Raw genomic sequence first — 19,628 nt, forward strand, 5'->3', positions numbered from 1 at the left:
CCCCTGTCTTAGTGTTCCCACCGCCTCCCTCCTGTCCGCCGTCACCGCGAGCATCCGGTGTCTCCTTCCAACATCCTTTCCGCCCACGCCCGGGTGCCAGGCCTGTCTGTCACCTCTGCTGGTTCTGCGCAGGCTGTCGGCCCACGTGGTCCTCCTTTCCCACTGGGCTCACGCGCAGCGGCCGGGGCACCCCCCATACAGCAGACCTCCCTCCTGCCGTGACCCAGGGCTTCCACTAGTGCGAGACTCAGTTCCACGAGAACCTTCCCCTCGCCACACGGGCAGCGTCTAGTTCAGCCCCTCCCCGTCCGTGATGCAGTCTGGGAGCTCTGTCTCCTCAAGAAAGATCCCTGGCCCAGGGCCCGGGGCCCCCGGCATCCGACGCATCTCCGGCATCTTTCCCAGGCCGGCAGGTGGGCCTTTCCTAGCCCTGCCCAGGGTCCTGGTCACTGCCCCCAACCACACACAGCCCCAAGGCTAGAGGGGCACGGGAGACCAGTCAGGACTCGGGACTGGCACTCCAGAGCAGAGACCCTCTGGAACCTGAGCCTCTCCCGCTCCTTCAAGTTCTGCTGTTGTTTTCTTTATAAAAGACGCTCTATCCAGCACTCTTGTACTGGGAGCAGGACCGACCCCTGCTCCGTCCTCTGGTGCCAGGATCTAAGACAAGTATTTCACGGGCGGGGGAGTCGTCTGGCCGTGCTCTTGGCCCGTACCTCCCTCCTTCAGAAAGAAGGACGCTCAGCACAAGGTAAACCAGAATTCCCGTTCCCGAGGCCCCGCACGCGGCCACTGTCGGGCGGAGAGCACCTAAGACGCTGGCACCGGCACCACTCGTGCACGAGCCACTCGGAGACGGACTCTGCACCTTCCCAGCCCCCAAGCAGCTTCTAGGTGCCTTACATCAGCTGTAGCGGGACGGACAAAGTCCTCCCCGTTCTGAAACTTAAGAGAAGTCACGTACACTCAACACTCTACATACAATTTCTTCACGAGATACAGCTGCAGGTTAAGCGTGAGCACACGACCCGCTAACGTCCCAGCTGGCGTCTCAGCGAGCCACTTCCCAGGCTTTTGCGCGTGTGCCTCAGGCTGCACGTGACGCTGCCCGGGCCTCGCGCCCACCCCGGGGGCGCTCCGCACTCACCATCCAGCTTCATCTGCTCCGGGCAGTAGTAGTGGACCACGGCCAGGAGGGCGGCCCCGTCACTGCCGTCTCTCATCAGGTCTTCCAGCAGCGGGAAGTAGGGCGGCTGCCTCGCGGACAGGTGCTCTCGGCGATAGCGCACCTGCGGGCGACAGAAGGAGAACGGTCCACGCGTGACGTGCCTCCACGACCCCGGCCGCTACAGGCAGGCCGTTAAATCTAGAACTGCCCCGATGCCCGCGGAATGATGTTTCGAACAATGGCGATCATATGGAAAAGCTCACACGCCTGGATGACATACTCGGCCTTGGACACACACGTCAAGATCCAGGGAACTGAGCGCCACGGCCACACTTGGGGGACAGCAGTTAGCTGCTAACAGTGCCACGGCTGTCCCACGCTACAGGGCGCGTGAGACCGGATACGGAATGTGTGGCTACGCTACCAAAAGCCGCGTCCTCTGAGCAAGCGAGAAACAAGTTAAGCAGTGACCGCCCTAATGCTCCGAAGACCCACCTGACTGTTGCTTTCCTCCGCATCATCGGCACGAACCTCAGCCAGTAAGAAAAGCGCACAACAACGTTAACGTCTGGTCTGAGAAACTCCCCAAACCGGTTTGACAAAATTTCATAGAAAACATCCACCAGACCCTTTAGTAGCTGCAACGAAGCGTCAGGAAACTGAATGCACGCGAGGTGCCACGTAAAACAGGTGCTTTTCCAAGGTTTCCACACTTGCGCCTCTGGAGGGCAGGGTATGCACGCCACCCCGAGCCTCTCCGCGCGGCCCCCACGGCACCGCGTCAGGTTCCGAGCGTGCAGACACGCAAGCCGTCCGGGGAAGGGGGCCCTGTCCCAGACGTCCTGCCGCGCACTCCGTCCCTCCTGCGTTAACGCTTCCGGTCTGGACGCGCCTTCTCCAGTGGGAGAAAATACACGACAGAAGCGGGAGAGAGGAAACCAGCAGTCTGTGCTAACGACTGTGGGTCGCTGAGAGCTGCACAGATGGGTTCAGCCCGAAGAAAAACCATCTCTCGGCAGTCGAGAATCTAAAGTCGTCTGAATAAATACACAGGGTAATCGATGCTGGAATCGGGTATAAAACACACCTAACGCATTCTTTCAAAACGGGAATGCGGTTTATTCTGTGTCACTCAAGTCTGTGTTGACGGAGACCTTAACTTGTTTCTCGAGGCCCGTGGCGGGCCCGGGGTGCGGCATGCAGGGCGTGGGGCATGCTCCAGGCCAGGCTTCCACACAGACCACACGGCACACATGGGACGGAGCACGGCATGCGGTGAAGCAAATGGTTTCTCCACTGAGCACAGATGGCATGTGTGTAACTAAAATCAGGGGACACAGCTGAACTCCGGGGCCCAGGGAGCCCGTGTAGGACCTTCGAGTCAGGTTCCTAAAACCTCCAGGCTGCAGAGCAGCGGGCTGAACCACCCAAGCCTGCCGGCCTGGCCACACCCGCCCATGCTCGTCCTCACTGGCCCGTGTGCTGTGCGCTGGGGGCACAGCCATGGCCACCAGCGTCTCCAAGGAGACCTGGACGCTCACTGCCCTTGGTCACGGTTTTCAGCTTCTACAAAGCCCTCCGCTGAGACTTTGCTTCCTACAGGACGGCTCCACTTCTGACGCTCTCTTCACTAAATAACACAAGTTCACACTTAGCGCTGTGGCCTTCAGGATTCGGGAAGTTAAGAGACACGTAAAGATTCACAAAAATGCTTTCCTCTTCTTTGTTACTGATCCATCTCAAAGAGAAGCAAAATTATCCACAAAGTTGGCCACAAAGCAGAACATGTCACTGCTCACGTGGGTCGGATTCACCAGCTTAGAGCCGTGGTATTTCCTTTATGATAGAACCCTAAGGATAACCTGGTCTGAGTAATTAAACCAAAGGAACAGACAATTACAGGGGTGTGCAAAAAGGGTGTTCTAAGACTTCACTGCAAAATGCACCCCTTGGAGTAGCCGGTGTTTTTCCACAGGAATGGCGTTAGCACGCTGGTTCTGCTCCCAGAATGCACCACCAGGTGGGGAGCACGGCTAACGTGGTAGGTCCAAGTCACTAGCTCGTAACTTTCCTTTTACGGGAAGTTAACTTGGATCCCAGAAAGCCTGCATCCACGCTGACCTAACTCAGACCCTTTCCCCACCCTGGGCAGGCGGGCGGGCAGCAGGGGTGGTCCCAACACCCAGGGAGCTGTCCCTAGAGACAGAAGCCCCTCCCTCCCTTCCACAAGGCCCTTCGTCCTCGGACGACCCGCATGACACTTCCTGAGAGAGATCGCATTAGATACCACCATCAGGGAAGGTAACGTCAGGACAAAAAACGTAGACAGTAACTTGGGAAATGAGACTAGTCTCATTCCCTCCTTCCCTCCGGTGTCTGCGAGAAGAAAGAATGTACGTTCGTTCTCCCGTAAAGAGTAACTAAGTGTCCGTAAGAAGAAACACAACCCTCAGTCTCTAAAATTACCTAAGAAACCGGGCAAAACCAAACTGGGCGTGTCTACGGAAAGCCTGCTGAGCCCAGAATCGCGTTCTCACTAGTACTGCAGGAAAGTGACAACAATACCAAGGAGGACATTGGACAAAAGAGGCAGGTTCAGGTGTGAGCAGCTGTTTAATGGAAGCGGGTGATTGCGACAGGATGGCCGTCTGGATGCAGCGGGTGTGCGGAGGTCACTTACGGGCACTAACTTCCAGTACCACTTGGAGGGGGACTGCGCGGGAAGCAGGGAAGGAAGGCAGGAGACGGTGTCAGCGGGAGGGCCGCGTCCAGACCGCGTCACGCACACTTTCACACAATATTCACGGGAGAGCCGGGTGTCCTCTGACAAGTGAGACCCGCCCAGGGCGCCCTGGATGCCCTGTATCGTCACACGACCGAGGCGGAGGGGTGACAGGCACCTCCGCGGGACGCTCGGTGTGGACCGGCCACCACAAAGGACAGCTGCCAACTGCAACTCGGGGGGTGCCAGGCATGTCCCCTGTGCCCACGTGACGGACAAGGAGGCTCACAGACATGCGGCCCGGGGTGTGCTGCCCACGGCCTCCCCCCCCCAGCCCCCCCACCGCCGGCAGTGAGAGGACCAGGTAAGGGGTCGCAGGAGACCGCGGACATGGCCGGGTCACATGTCATGCGCATTTAGGGGATGGGGATTCGGTCACACACCCGCTTGGCAAAAAACCACGATCACAGGGGAAGAAAAGGGCGGAAATGACCAGGACGCATAGCGCACCACCTGTGTCATTTCCACATCCATCTGCCTGAATTCCACGCAGGTTCGCAGAGGCGCACCAGCGGCTACGCTGGACCTCACGGGGGACAGACGCGGTTTTCAAGGGCACCCTGGACAGGAGGCAATTTTCTCCCCATTTGGTGAATCTAGAAGCCAACTCCCGGGTTGTCCCGTACGCCCCGCCTCCTCGAGCTTCAATGCGCCTGACCTCTCCCTCGCCCTCCCCAGTTAAATACAAGGCCACCCCCGTGCAGGGAGGAAAGAGGAGCACACGGTCACACCCACCACCAGGGCCACTCGGCGGAGACCTGGGAACGCCCTCCGGGCCGAGCACAAATAGAGGAAGCGAGTGGCGGACTCGGACAAACTTCGTGACAACCGCGAGCGTCACCAGACGCGTTCCGGGAGGGTTAAGGGCACCCTTTACCTTTTGATGAGCCGGACTTTCCAATAACTGCTGTTTTAGCTTGACTTCTTTCTCTGTTATCTCTCTCATTTTAAGATTTACCTGAAGCAGAAAAAAATGCATTAAAAGGGTAACAACTTTCTCTGTGGGTTGTATCGGTAGCTTCACCTCCCACCCAGAGAGCCCGCCTCGCTCGTTTGCAGTCGGACTCTCAGACGCAGGTTGAGAATAAGTGGTTTCGGCCAATTACACAGATGCAGAAATACACGCATTCCACACGGTCCGTGCTGGGCGAGACCCCAGAGCTGGCCCTCAGTCCCAGGACACACTCTGTGCCTCCACACGCAGGCCACGCTCGTGGCCGCCCACAACAGGGCCAATGAGCCACGCCACCCAATGCCCGGGGTGCTCAAACAGCGCGAGCCGCCACCATCAGCAAATGCCGCCGGTAAGACAGTGTGGGGCAGACGCTCCCGCCCAGGGCCTAGGGGGTGACTCGCATGTTCCCTGACCGTTCACAAGTAATACCAGATAAACTTCAATCGTAAAATGTAACCGTGCGCTCCCTAGCTAACACGACTTCTTAGAACTTACTCTCTCCTGGAATGATTAACCCAACGATAAAATCAAAACTACAATTACAAAGTAACACCATGAGGAAAGACACCTATCAATGCTTCAAGGACATGGTCAAAGCTATGAGATGAAAAGACACAGAACCGAATGTTTTACTAAACAAGAATACACATAAACGAACTCATGCAAATCAAATCAAGAAGGTAGAAAATTTGTTTTGAAAATATGGTAAAAGGAAAATCAATACAGATAAATTTTAAAACAAATGAATCAGAATAGACAGTGGGGGTGCCTGGGGGGCTCTGTCGGTGGAGCGTCCTCCTTCGGCTCAGGCCATGGTCTCGCGGTTCGTGGGTCCAAGCCCCGCGTCGGGCTCTGTGCTGACGGCTCGGAGCCTGGAGCCCGCTTCGGATTCTGGGTCTCCCTCGCTCTCTGCCCCTCCCCCGCTCACACTCTTTTTCTCAAAAATATACATTAAAAAATTCTTCTTTGAAGGATAGACGGATGGATAATATAGCAAGTATTATAAAACATTATTTGTAAAATCTGGGTGGTAGGCACATTCATGTTCTCTGTGTATCTCTTCATGTTCCACGATTTTTCACAATAAAACCTTTCCACACGATGTGTTTCTGTCAGACGTGAGATAGTTTTCTAATACGGAAAAGGATTTTCTGATTAGATTGATGGCGATACCAACGAATGTAATCTTTGATACCGTTCATGAAACGTGACAACGTCGCAAAGATCTACACAACCCTCCCTGAAACTGTTTTCCGAATGACCAATGTGCGACGTTACCAAGACACGGGGACTAAAAGAGCCAGGAAGGACACAAGAGCCACAAGTGGACTTTAATATAACCGAGGACAAAGGTCATGGAGTTAGTATCCAGAACATGCAGAAGGATTCTCCTAACAATAAAAAGACAGAGGATCTGAAAAGGTGTCTCTCCGGAGGAGACCTGCAGGTGGCCACGCGCACGAACTCGCAGGGGCTCCCCCCGAAGGATATTCGAACCTGAACCACAAGACAACACCTCACACCCTCCAGAACGGCTAGAATCAGACAATCAGAAAGCAAGCGTCCGTGAGGATGTGGGACACTGGAGACCGGAGACGCCGCCGAAGAGGTAAGAAATGGCGAGGCTGCTGTTCGAAAAGGTCCAGTTTCCACACGCTTCGGCGATCCCATCCCCAAACGCCCAAGAAACAGGACAGCACAGCACACAAACCTCGTCCACAACGACCACAGCAGCATCCACGAGGGCCGAGGACGGGCACAAGCGTCCCCCGGCCGAGGAGCGGCACGTCCGCCACACGAGGGAGCGGAGCACCGTCGCGGGCTACGACACGCTCCGGCACGGGTGACAGCTGAAAACGCGATGCTGAGTGCGGGCGGCCAGGCGCAAAAGGCTACCAAGCGTAGGACCGCGCTGACCCGAAATGCCACGGTCAGCAAGGGTGCAGACAGGAGGCAGACCCGGGGCGGCCAGGGGCCGGGGCGGGGATGGGCAGTGAGTGCCGACGGGAACTCTTCGGATGTGATCAGAACGTTTGGAACTGGCGATGACAGCTGTACGACTTTGTGAATATATTAAGCACCACTGAACTGGAGACTTCAAAATACTGCATTTTATAACCTCAATCTTATCCCAAAATTTTTTAAGTAGCTAATCGATAAGAGTTTCAAGTTCCATACTGCAATTAACCTCTGAGAAACCACTACCTGTCAAGTTGTGGTGTCGAATCAAAAGCAAACGAGCACGCGGACTTGCGGGGAAGAGGGAGGAGCGGGACGACCCTAAGGCCCCCCCCGCTCGTCAGTGCAGACGACCCAGAAAACGGCCCGCAGACCGGCAGGACAGATCCCACGGCTACCCGTGCAGAAGCGGCCGCTTGGACATCAGAAGGGAGGACGGCATTCTGCCACAGCGTAATCTCAACAGAACGTAACGGCGCTCCCCTCTCCCACCCACACGTACTTAGGAAGCCAGACCATCTTCGCGTGCTCCCACGCAAACACTCTGGAAAAGCAGGCAAGAGAGTCCAGCTTCCCCTGCAGTAAGCCAGATATTAAAGAATCGTACAAATTTGTAAAATACCATTTCCTCTTTCAGAAAATATAGTTATTTTTGGTAAAAAAAAAAAAAAAAAAGGAATACATTATATTAATATGAAATGAGTTTTGTTATTTTTAAGCAAATTAATAAAAATTTTAAATTTTGTGGTTTTTTTAATGTTTATTTTTGAGAGAGAGAGAGTGTGAGTGGTGGAGGGGCAGAGGGGCAGAGAGAGAAGGAGACACAGAATCCGAAGCGGGCTCCAGGCTCTGAGCCGTCGGCACAGAGCCCGACACGGGGCTCGAACCCACGAAGCCAAACTCAATGCTTAACCAACTGAGCCACCCAGGCGCCCCAATGTTTATTTATTTTTGAGTGACAGAAAGACAGAGCATGAGTGGGGAGGGGCAGAGAGAGGGAGACACAGAACCCGAAACAGGCTCCGGGCTCCCAGCTGTCAGCACAGAGCCCGACGCGGGGCTCAAGCCCATGAACCGCGAGATCATGACCTGAGCCGAAGTTGGACGCTTAGCCAACCGAGCCACCCAGGCGCCCCTAAATTTTCTTGTTCTTAGTGTCTAATATGATAAATACTGACAGATTAAATTTTTTTAATTCTTTATAATCCAGATTTTTTAAGAGTGTAAAAGGGGACCTAAGACCAAAAGTTTGAGAGCTCCTTACGTACACAGAGGAATGAAGGGGAACAGAAATGGAAACTACGCGGATAAACATTCCCTAGTTCCAATTTAAAACACGCCTAACCGGACAAGCGCTGAAAACACAAGTCCCGTGATTTCGCTGAGGCTGCAGCAAAGTAGGCGGCAGTGGCACAGCGGCCAGGGAGGCAGAGGTCATCGCCGATGAGCCGAGGGACACGGCATCACCCTGCCTGAGGGCAGACGGTGGGGACTAAAGCCTGGACCAGCCCCAAGAACTCCCGGAGAAAAGGGAGTGCCAAAAAATGCCCAGTCTAAAATAAGCCAGAAGAGAAGAGGGAAGACGATAAAATGAGATGGATCGAAAGCCGACACCATGTCAGCCCGAGAGACCTCAATAATCACGTTAAATGGAACTGCTCTAAACAACAACAAGGCAGATTCTCGGACTGAATCAAAGAGCAGGGCCAACTCCACAGGGTCCGTAGGAAACTCGCGTTAGGGAGCGCCTGGGGGGCTCAGTTGGCTGAGCAGCTAACTCTCGACTTCCGCTCAGGCCGTGATCTTGTAGTTCGTGAGTTCGAGCCCCGAGTTGGGCTCTGCGCTGACAGTGCGACCGCGCGGGGCCTGCTTCTGATTCTTTCTCTCCCTCTCTCTGCCCCTCCCCCACTCGTGCTCGCTCTCTCTCGCTCTCTCTCTCTCAAAATAAATAAACTTAAAACCAATGTTTTTTTAAAATTTTTTTTTTCAACGTTTTTTTTTTATTCATTTTTGGGACAGAGAGAGACAGAGCATGAACAGGGGAGGGGCAGAGAGAGAGGGAGACACAGAATCGGAAACAGGCTCCAGGCTCTGAGCCATCAGCCCAGAGCCCGACGCGGGGCTCGAACTCACGGACCGCGAGATCGTGACCTGGCTGAAGTCGGACGCTTTAACCGACTGCGCCACCCAGGCGCCCCCCAATGTTTTTTTAAATAAACAAACTCGTTTTAAGTAGAAAGAAAACAAGAGGGGCACCTGGGGGGTCAGTAGAAAGAGGATCTGACTCTTGATCTCATAGTTCCAGAGATCAAGCCCCGAGACAGGCTCTGTCTGCACTGACAGCTCAGAGCCTGCTTGGAATTCTCTCTGCCCCTTCCCCACTCACACTCACTCTCTCTCTCAAAACAAATACATAAACTTGAAAGAAAGAGAAAGGAAGAAAGAAAAAGAAAGGAAGGGAGGAAGGAAGGAAGGCAGGCAGAGAGAGAGAGAGAGAGAGAGAGAGAGACAACATGAGAGGGGCTCCTGGCAGGCTCAGTCGGTGGAATGTGCACCTCGGGGATCTTGGGGTCATGAGTTCGATCCCAGTGGGTGTCGGGATTACTTAAAAATTAAATTTAATTAAATCATTAAAAGAGAAGAAATTAAATAGAAAACAATAGAAGAAACCAGTAAAAACCTAAAGCAGGTTTTTAGATTAGAGAGACTGACAAGCCAGACCAACCCGAGGGAAGGAAAAAAAGTGACAGAAATCACCTGGAGCAAGAAAACACCAGGGGGCATCGCTACAGGCACACGTACACACGTTTAAAGGACAGTCATTTAATTCAACGAGGAAAACACAGCTGAGAAATTCCTTGAAAATCACGGGCTCCCAAAACGGACACAGAATTAAATACAAAACCTGAAATCGTGCAAAATATCGGAACACGCACCTAACAAAACATACACAGGTGTGTTCAGCGGCGAGGGGCACGCTAATGAAAACCGCGGGAGGACAGCCCCGCACATCCGCTCGACGGCTACCGCTGACAGACAGACTGTCGCACGTGCTGGCACAAGCCTGCAGCGGCTGGAATTCTCCTACTGGCGCTGCTCAAAGTGGTGCCATCACTTTGGGAAATACCTGGGCAGTTCCTCCTAACGTTCAATGCGACTTTATCACCGACCCAGCAATTCTACGCCTAAGAATGTGGCCCAAAGAAAGGAATACGTGTCTCAGGTAAGACTTGTACACACAGGTTCCCGGCAGCCTTCGTCAGCACAGACCAGAACTGGAAATGACCGCAGCGTCCACCAGCAGGGGAACGGGTAAACTGTGGTCTGTTCGCGCGATGGAACTCTCCAGAGTGTAAAAAGAAAACCACTGCCAGATGCACTAACACGGATTAACTTCAGAATCACTTTGTTCCGTGAAGGGCACATACGCGTGACCCAGTTTTATCAAAACCCAGAAGAGGTAAAACTAACTTCTAACTGTGGAAAGCACATCAGGGGCGATCTGGGCTGGAGGGCAAACCGCAAAGGGAAACAGAAGAACTCATCTAGGGCGATGGAAATGGTGCCTTGTGGCGAATGTTAAACAGCAGTCACTGGTCAAACTCAAAGAACTGGGCCCGTTCGCTGCGTGCGAATCATACAGCAGCGAAGCCGGGTTTTGTCTTTCAAAGACTACAGCAACGGGCTGGGCAGCGGTAAAAACGTCAAAAGCCACAGCAAGACGGTCACGGTAAAAGTCCACAACTCTGGGGACAGAGGACAGCTCGGTCCCTCACACAAAGAGCAGGGAATCTGGGGGACGGCTTGGTGGTGAGCCCCAATCCTGGGGAGGGCAATTTCTACCCCCCAGAGGGCCTGATCATCCAAGGGGAGGGGGGAGAGGGGAGGGGGAGGGGGAGGGGGAGAGTGGTCCCTGGAAGTGATGCACATAAAAAGAGAAAGAAACTCACAGCAGTCACCTGACAGGCCTGACTGTGACTCCAGAGCTGCGGAAGAGGGGGAGAGCAGCCAGACACAGAGCCAAACACGAAAAGGAAGCGAACCCACAAAAATACCTTCACGAGTGAAAATGGCCAGCACGGAGGTGAGAGAGCTTAAATGTGCACTATTCACACAGCAGAAATCTTGGGAACATTATCTACAACCACAGTTTCAAAGGAGATCCAGATCTTATGAGGCATCAAAGACTGACGCTGAAGGGAAAACTCACCGCACGAGGACCCTCAGGAGCCCGAACCTTATCAAACATGGAGGCCGCTTTCGGTGGGGAGAGAACCCAGCCGCCAAATGAAGGTGGGAAGGCTACTGGACCCGGCTCTAAACTGTCAGGCACCAGAGGACCCACACTGCAGAGGCCACGGCCACTCTCCCTGACGGAAAAGCTTGGGGGAGCTGACACCTCCTCTGAGTCCAGGGAAAGACCCTCAGTACACAAAGCACGGAGGCACGTCTCACCCCGCATCAGAGCTCACATCCGAGAGGAGCCCCTCGAGCAAGTGCCGGAAACCTCCTCAGCGAGCGCACCCCTCATTTGACACCGTGAATCCGCACCGGAAAGAAACCACACGGAGGCAGCAAGTGTGGGGGAGCCCTTGGCCAGAGCTCACCGCTCAGTCGACATCAGAGAATGAGAACACACACAAGGGAAAATCTATCAACGTAAGAAACTTAGTTCATTTGGAAATGCTAAGGAAATACAAAATTTGGAAAACACTGAACAAAACGATAAATATTAGGCAAGGACCAGAAAGGCCACAAAAAAACAAAGCAAGTACCAACTCCGGGAAAACCGAAGTGTGGCACAAGAAAAGGGACATGAGCTGTTGAAAAGTCATACCTGGTCATCTGACTACAGATCCAACCACAGTAGGCCGTGTGACCACAGTGGACCAGCAGGGACCAGACGGGAGGGTCACGTGAGCTAGCAGTAAATCAGAAGGCAACGCCCGCCAGAGGCCGATGCAGAGTCAGAAATACAGTGCACCTCTTTGAAAGACAGAGGTTAACACCAGAAAATGCACGTCAGCAGATAAAGGCTGCACCACATGAAGATCATCTTCCACACATCAGCCAAGTCCACAGGCAAACGGGCGGCAGTAACCTGGAAAATCGTCTACACAAACACAGCAAACAGGGAACGCCCTTAATGGGATTAGGCGAAACTTGATCAGGCAGGGGAGAAAAGGAATGCACCCCTCCCCCAAAGAAATACGGCCAAAGATCACAGACAAGTAATTTATCAAAGAGAAAGACAAACAGCCAAACGTACGCTCTATCTCTTAAACTTCAACTTTACCAGTAAATGAAGAAATGAGAGTAGAAGATGACACTATTCCCCACCTTTAAAAAATGGGAGGGGCGCCCAGGTGGCTCAGTCGGTTGTGTCCGTCCGACTTCAGCTCAGGTCACGATCTCGCGGTTTGTGAGTCCGAGCCCCACGTCGGGCTCTGTGCGGAAAGCTCAGAGCCTGGAGCCTGCGTCCGATTCTCTGTCCCTCCCTCTCTCTGCCCCTCTCCTGCTCATGCTGTTTCTCTCTCTCTCAATAATAAATAAACGCTGAAAACGCTTAAAAAATAAAAATTAAAATTAAAAATAGCAAATATTCTTTTAGTAATATCCAATCTATGGGAAATCATGGAAAAAGACACCTCGACGGACTAGGAGTACGAAAAAATTACTATAGTCTTTGTGGTCAGAAATTTGGCAAAAACCAATCAAAACCAATCAAAAGCCTTTACAAATGAACCTCAGCCATGTGGCCACCACTGCCCGCCCATTACACGTGGGAGGGAAATGCCCGTGGTCACCTACAGAGCCCGGCGCCTGAGACAACAGCAGGCGGGCACTGAAGCCGGCCCTGGAGAGACCCCTCCCCATCCTGCCAAAGGTCTCAGCTTTCGGCCCAGCACCTGGAGGGCCTAACTGTGCTTTTAAGCCTGGGTCTCACGCCTAAAAAAACTATGAGAACTTATTCTTTTTTTTTTTTAATTTATTTATTTTTGAGAGAGAAAGAGCACAGGCGGGGGAGGGGCAGAGAGAGGGGGGTACAGAGGATCCAAAGCAGGCTCTGAGATGACGGCAGACAGCCCAATGTGGGGCTCAAACTCATGAACGGTGAGATCACAACCTGAGCCGAAGTCGGACGCTCAACCAACAGAGCCACCCAGGTGCCCCTAAAATTATGAGAATTCATGTTAAAACCCATGTGTAGGTGGTAAGGTTATGGGCAGTTCATATTTCGTTTTATTTGCTTATTGTATTTTCTTGCTTTTCTATAACGATCATGTCATTTCATTTATAAGAAGGAAAAACCGGGGCGCCCGGGTGGCTCAGTGGGTTAAGCGGCCGACTTTGGCCCAGGTCAGAATCTCACGGTTCGTGAGTCGGGGCCCCGCATCGGGCTCTGTGCTGACAGCTCCGAGCCTCAAGCCTGCTTTGGATTCTCTCTCTCTCTCTCTCTCTCTCTCTCTCTGTGCTGACAGCTCCGAGCCTCAAGCCTGCTTTGGATTCTCTCTCTCTCTCTCTCTCTCTCTGTCTCTCTCTCTGTCTCTGTCTCTGTCTCTCTCTCTCTGCCCCTCCGCCACTCACGTGCTCGCTCTCTCTCAAAAATAAAAATAAAAAAGAAGGAGAAGCCAATAAAAGTTATCAGAGAGAAACAAGTTAGAACCTGGGTTTTGCAGGGAGGAAAGGTGTAGCACAGGGCATACAGTCAAGTCCCCTGACGAGGCTGTGTGGCAACAGCCGGCAGCCACACTTGTTGAATCACCACGCTGCGTACCGGAAACGAACGGAGCACCGCAGGTCAGTGGCTGAAAACACACACGTGAACTCGTGGCTACAGGAAGGCCGTGTCGGGATTACAGAACTATCAGCCAGGGCTCAGTTTCCTCTGGAAATGTGCACCGGTCCCGAACATCCTTCCTTAACCACGTTCCCGTGGTTCCCGTGGTTCCTATGGTTCCTGCTTCCCACAGGCACGGTATTCTGCACGGCCAGGGGGTAGGTGAGACACGGTGCCCACCACCAGGAGGCAAACGTATGGGCACTGGCCAGTGTCTGAGTCCAGACGTTGCAGCGAACCCTGGAAAAGCCCTCTACCCCACCCGGCAATCGGGGATTTAAGGGGGTCTGCCCACGGACTGGATTCCCCCACCCCACCTCCGGGCAGGAAACCAAGTAAACAGCAGGGCAAGCGTCTTAGCTGGAAGTCACAACATGCACTTGACGTAAGGCCTTGCTCATCACAACCACAGAGGGGGCCCTCTCAGGGGAGCCGGCACACGCGCCACGGCCTGGCTTTGCCACGTTCTTCAACTAATTCCGCGGCCACTGATTTTTACTTGGTCTCTCATAAAGCCTTACGTTATAAAGAACACGTACACAAACCACATAAGGAAATAATTTAAATCTTGTGGGCAGACTAACACAACTACTTAAGTTTATTTATTCGGTGGGGTGGGAGGGGCAGAGAGAGAGGGAGAGAGTCCCAAGTGGGGTCACGCTGTCAGCGCAGAGCCCGACGCGGGGCTCGATCCCACGAACCGTGAGATCGTGACCTGAACTTCAATCGAGAGTCGGACGCCTGGCCGACCGAGCCCCCCAGACAGTTGTCTCAGCTGCCCCAAGACAACTCTACGAGGGGCTGCCCCGCCTTCCACGTCCTCACTCCGTTAGCTAAGTGTCCCCAGTTGAACACCTTTTTACACACAGAGACGCTTCACGACCAAACTGTTGTGGAAAGGTAACCCTGTGAATAATCCCGTGCCACTGAAAATACCTTCTCTATGCTCGTATGAAAGATCATGCTGTAAGCTCCTAAACGTAAAAAGAGAAAACACTTAGAAAGACACCGCTTTTCTCTTCATAATCAAAACGCCTCTGAACTCGAGCACCCCTTCGGTGCACAGAGACCCTGAGATGAAAATAACAAGAACGTAGTAATTCAAACCGCGGCCACGCTCCGCGTGCTCACGAGGACACCTGTTTGTTCTGTCTGGACAGGAGCAGACGTGCTTCTGGACACAGCACATCCATCTGCCGCTCCTGGGGCCCCTGCCGGCGCCCGGTTCTCGGGCGACACACGAGGCGGGCGCAGCTCTCGGGGGAGGACCTGCCACCAGGGAGCGCCCCGGCCCGCTCAGGCCGCTCGAGGAGACGACCCACGGCCCCAGTCCTCGCACCGGCCTCGGCTCCCAGCACTGACCTTGTTGACCCAGAACACCATGGCGTCCTCGAGGTCGTACGGAAGCTCTTTCGAGGCGCTGAACGTTGAGAAGCGCTTGACGCTGGCCACCACCTTCTCGATGCTGATCATCTCCACGGTGTAGGCCATCATGAGGGCGTCCACCATCGCCATGTGGGCACTCTGGGAGCAGAGGTAACAGTTAGGGTGGCCCAAGCCCACCTCACCTCCGCGGCAACCTGGCGAGCCCCAGGGGCTGGCTGAGGGGAAAGGTACGAGCACAGAGAGATGCGCCCAAAGCTGCACGACCGCGAACAGGGCCCGGGGTTCCAGCAGGAGCCCTGCTGCCGAAAGTCCACCACGCCTTTGCACCGTCTCCTCCCAGAACCCGAGGAACATCCCGTTGACCCACAGCGCGTCCTCCGCGAAACCCACGCGTGAAAAGCCACAGAGCGCAAGTCGCAGAGAACAGCCAAAACCCAGTGATGTGGGAGGCACCCAAAGTGGCCGACCTAGGGCAGTCTGCAAAAGTCACATCGACGGTGCAGCTTCCAGAGAAAAGGGGGGAGGGGGGAAAACGGAGTCTTTTCTTCTTTATTTGTACACAAAAATACAATACGCGTGAACAGCCTAACAGAATAGGCCCGACAGCTGCACGTCACAACGTCTGTGAAATATCTGCCTCCGGACGTTTTCGTTAACGTGCCTCGACTTACCCTCCGGCGCACAGAGGGCTCGTAAGGAGGAAGAGAGCTGACGGGGAGCTGCTCTTTCCCCGTCCTCCACAAGTCACAGGCACTTCAAGACACACAGCTCAGGAGACCGCCGCGCAGCCGCGAGCCCCGCCACCCGGCCGGACGCTCCCACCATCTGCACCGCGGAGGGCCGGCTGGCGGGACGACAGGCCGGGGCGCCACACGAGTGCCCGCGGTAGAAGCAGTCGCGGTCGGTGACAGACCCTGCCTCCCCCCCGCCCCCCCACCACAGGACACTCACCATCTTTATGGGTGCGTGGCTGAGGTCGGGATCCGTCACGGGGGTGTCGTCGCTCTCCATCACGTAGATCCCTTTCCGGGACAGGGCCTGGATGACAGACTGGTGTCCCTGTAAGGCCGCCACCTGGTCCCCCTTCAGGATGAGGCTGCACACACGGCAGTAGAGCTCGCTGGACAGCAGGAGCTTGATGACGGGCGGCTTGATGTGCTCCTGCTCATACTGGTCAATGTAAAAGGGGTCCCTGAGGTCCTCGGGGATGTTATCTGAGCCAAGAAGAGACCGGCACGTGAGCATGATGCCAACAGGGGACAGAGCTGCCGTCAATCACGACGGGCCCCTAACCACATAAAAAGACCCCACGGTCTCCTCGGGCAAAGGCGACCCGGCTGCCGACACCGCCTGGGCGTGTGGGCGATGCGCTCGCCTTAGTGACGTGGCCGCCACGACCTCCAGGGGTGACTCTCCTGCCGGACGGCAGCGAGAAGCACGTGTGGGAGCCCTAAGCAGGGAGCGGAGCCCAGGGGAAACCGAGACGCAAGCCGGCTGGAGTGCACGGCACCCGGTCACGCCACAGGGGCCACGCGTGGCACAGGCAACACGCAGGCCCTCGTCACCCTGCAGACGGCGCGGGGCACACGTAGCACGGGTCCCGGGGAGGAAGTCAAGCGCGCCCTTTCCTGAGGTCACACTGGACACGACAGCGAGGCCCGACACCACAGCCAGGCCCGCAGGCACCGTGACAAAGACACGGCCGCAGGGACAGGCCCTCACCTGACCCCAGGCCAGGCAGCACTCGACGCCACGCAAGCCATGTGACTTAAGCATGCGGCAACTGTCAAGCTGAGACTCTCGTCCCTGCGTCACTAACGGGAAAACGGAGGCACGGGGAGAGCGTGCCATGTGCCCAAGGCCCCGAGCGGCAGAAGCCGACTGTGAATCCGGCCTGACTCACAGGTCTCCGCCACCTCCCACACAAACACACCAGCCACACGTGCACCGCTGGGGACGCTCAGTTTCTAAACGGCTGGAGCATGGTCTCCCCAAGCGTCCCTCACACTTGCCCTGCAAGATGTCCATCGCTGTGCCCCCAAAGGGATGGCAGACCGGAAAACACGAAACTGCGCAGGCTAAGGCTGATCTCCTTCAGTAAGGCCCCCAGACCTGCTCTGGAACAACCCTGCCTGGGAAAGAGTTCAGACGGGCCTGGTCTCTCCAAGGACACCGGCGAAGGACACCCACGGCACCTAGTGCCGAGACCCGGGGCGCCAGCGCGCCCTCTCCCCGCACAGTCCGGGCTCTCTGCGGCGACCTGGCGAGTGGCCTCCAACAGTGGCCTCTGCCTCCCCACCCCCCCCCCACCCCCATCCTCGCTGTCCTCATCACAGACGCTATTCTCAGGGCCCTGAATCACTTCCTTGTGGGTGTGGGGCTCGGTGCCCCACTGGCTCTCCTAACAGTGGCTAACATTCACACTGCCCTTCCGTTTGCAAGGCCTCGGTTCACGTCGCCCGTGACCGACACCGTAGCAGCCCTGCGGGCACACGGAGCCAGCCCTTCCGAGGCGGGAGGGACACACCCTTGGCTCAGGGTCAAAAGGACCCTGTCAGAGCCCATCCTATTTTAAAATCACCCAGAGTTCTGAGACAGAAGAGATCATCCCGACCACAGAGGAAGGGAGCCCCAGGGCAAAACGCCGTGGGAAGATTTCTGCTGCCTTTGTAGGTGGGGTGACTTGTGAGTGGGGGGCCGAGGGAGGGACAGGAGCCGGCCCCACGCGCACCGGAGTGCGCCGTCCCAGAGAGCAGACGGCAGCCCGGGAGGACACCCACACGGACGACGCAGGACCTGGTTCTGACGGACGGGAGTCCAGGATGGGAGTCGAGGAGGTCGCGGGGCCAGGGGTCCGCCAGCCTAGTCCGCTTTCAGGTGCAAGAGGCCAGGCTGACTTCGGGCAGCGGGGACTGGGACGCAGGGACCCGGGCCCACCCCGTCCTCCTCCTCTCCCCACGCCTGTCCCAGCTCCATCGCCTCTGCTGTGGAGAGGCCTCCGTCGCTCCCTCACCTCTCCAGGACTGGAAGGGCGCAGGTGACTTCAGTCAGTCTCGTGGCTTGAAGGAGCACGGGCGCGTTGTCACCGTGAACACACGTCCTGACCCCAGCCACTTCCCTGGGTCTCCGTCCCTCTGCCCCTTAAGGTCCGCGCGACGGGCTGGTGGGCACGGGGCCTAATCCGCCTGCAGGGGAACTCCACCTCCCAACCTGCCCCTCCCGGCCTCATCTCAAGGTCAGCCGCTCACCAAAAGTTTCAGGGTCACCCAGTTCTCCTCCTGCCAAAGCCCTAGCAACTCTGGCTGACCCGCCCCCCCTCCTTTTTTGTGTTTCACTTTTTTGTTGTTTCTATTATGTACTGCAGTGACGTGCGACCATAACCTTCTAGAAGGGATAGACGAGCATAATCGAGTTATTTTCATCAACGGGGAAGAGGCTCCCTTAATCAATATCCTCCACATCCTTTGACACAAAGTAACGATGAACTCCAGAGACCTGCCTATGGAACTCCACTAACAGGGACAGGAGACCAGCCTTTCTTCCTCGCCCCCAGGACCGAGCCCGGGGATGTGCACAGTGGCTGTGCTGGGGATGAGCAGCACACGGCCAGGACACCGATCCTGGGCACAATCTCGAACGACATCGTGCCGCAGTTGCTGGGGCCACACTCTTCCTTCCTGGCCCCCTAAAGGTGGTGACCCAGCCTCCTAGCCAGAAAATGACAGCTTGGGGCCACACCACAGCCACCGCCACGCCACCGTCCCCCCAGCGCCGGCCCCCTCGCCTCTCAGATTACCGATGGGCTCCCCTCCAGGACAGCAGAGACCTGCAGGCCTCAGGACAGAAAGGTCCCTTAGGGTCACAGCTCTGGGAGGAGGGGGTGGGACACAGGCACAAACGGAGGGTTGGCTGCAGGAAGGACAGGCGTCCAGGGGCACAGGTTCGGAAAGACACAGCCTACCCGCACCCGGGAACCCGGAGAGGCTGGACAGGACCGCAGCCAGAGCTCTGAAGCAGCTTCTCTGTCTACCCAGGAGAAAGGTTTCCACGGGCGGCCCACTTGGCGGAACTTTCAAAACTAATCGATATAAACTGACTCGGATAACCCACTTTTCAATTATACCTGAACACGCACGTACGAATCACAGAGCTGATCCCCATAACCTCCACATTTATGGGAAGATGACGCGTCGGCTGCAGGGAAGCGCTCCGGACACCGTGCGGCTGCGCCCCGCCCCCCCGGCCCCGCGCCCCCCAACCCCTGCGCCCCCGCCCCCCTTCAGGGCAGCCTCTGCCCTCAGCCGTGGGCGGAGGGGGGCCGGTTACTGTGCTTCAGCAGGTCAACTGCTGCAGGGGCTTTATGCGCCAGCTGTGAAGTTCCCTCTCGGTTTTACTAAAACCCACAACTGTTTAAAAGACGACAACTTCGCAAGTGCCTTACGGCTACTGCCAGGGCCTTAGTTCTCGTTCCCTCTACAGACTGCAAAGACGATCTGTCAGAATTACTCCTGTGCGGAGCCGTCATTTATTGAGCACC

At 55.7% G+C, this 19,628-nt stretch overlaps 1 protein-coding gene across 4 annotated transcripts in view; it reads right to left on the bottom strand.

The window, feature by feature from the left end:
* The window catches only part of CAMSAP1 (calmodulin regulated spectrin associated protein 1), a 58,075-nt gene that overhangs the window by 21,572 nt on the left and 16,875 nt on the right, over positions 1-19,628 (bottom strand). For 3 of the 4 annotated variants that reach the window (XR_003964143.1, XR_003964142.1, XM_032595545.1), the window contains exons 2-6: positions 16,043-16,305; positions 15,068-15,229; positions 4,828-4,908; positions 3,849-3,881; positions 1,148-1,289 (exon numbers count right to left, since the gene is read on the bottom strand). Coding sequence is in view for 2 of the 4 variants with exons in the window: in XM_032595545.1 (XP_032451436.1) it covers positions 1,148-1,289; positions 3,849-3,881; positions 4,828-4,908; positions 15,068-15,229; positions 16,043-16,305 (681 nt within the window). In the remaining 2 variants the exon portion in view is untranslated. The remainder of the gene's footprint in view (positions 1-1,147; positions 1,290-3,848; positions 3,882-4,827; positions 4,909-15,067; positions 15,230-16,042; positions 16,306-19,628) is intronic. The other variant, XM_030293276.1, reaches the window with a different exon arrangement.

Source organism: Lynx canadensis, chromosome D4 (assembly GCF_007474595.2).
Source record: "Lynx canadensis isolate LIC74 chromosome D4, mLynCan4.pri.v2, whole genome shotgun sequence".
Classification (NCBI taxonomy): domain Eukaryota; kingdom Metazoa; phylum Chordata; class Mammalia; order Carnivora; family Felidae; genus Lynx; species Lynx canadensis.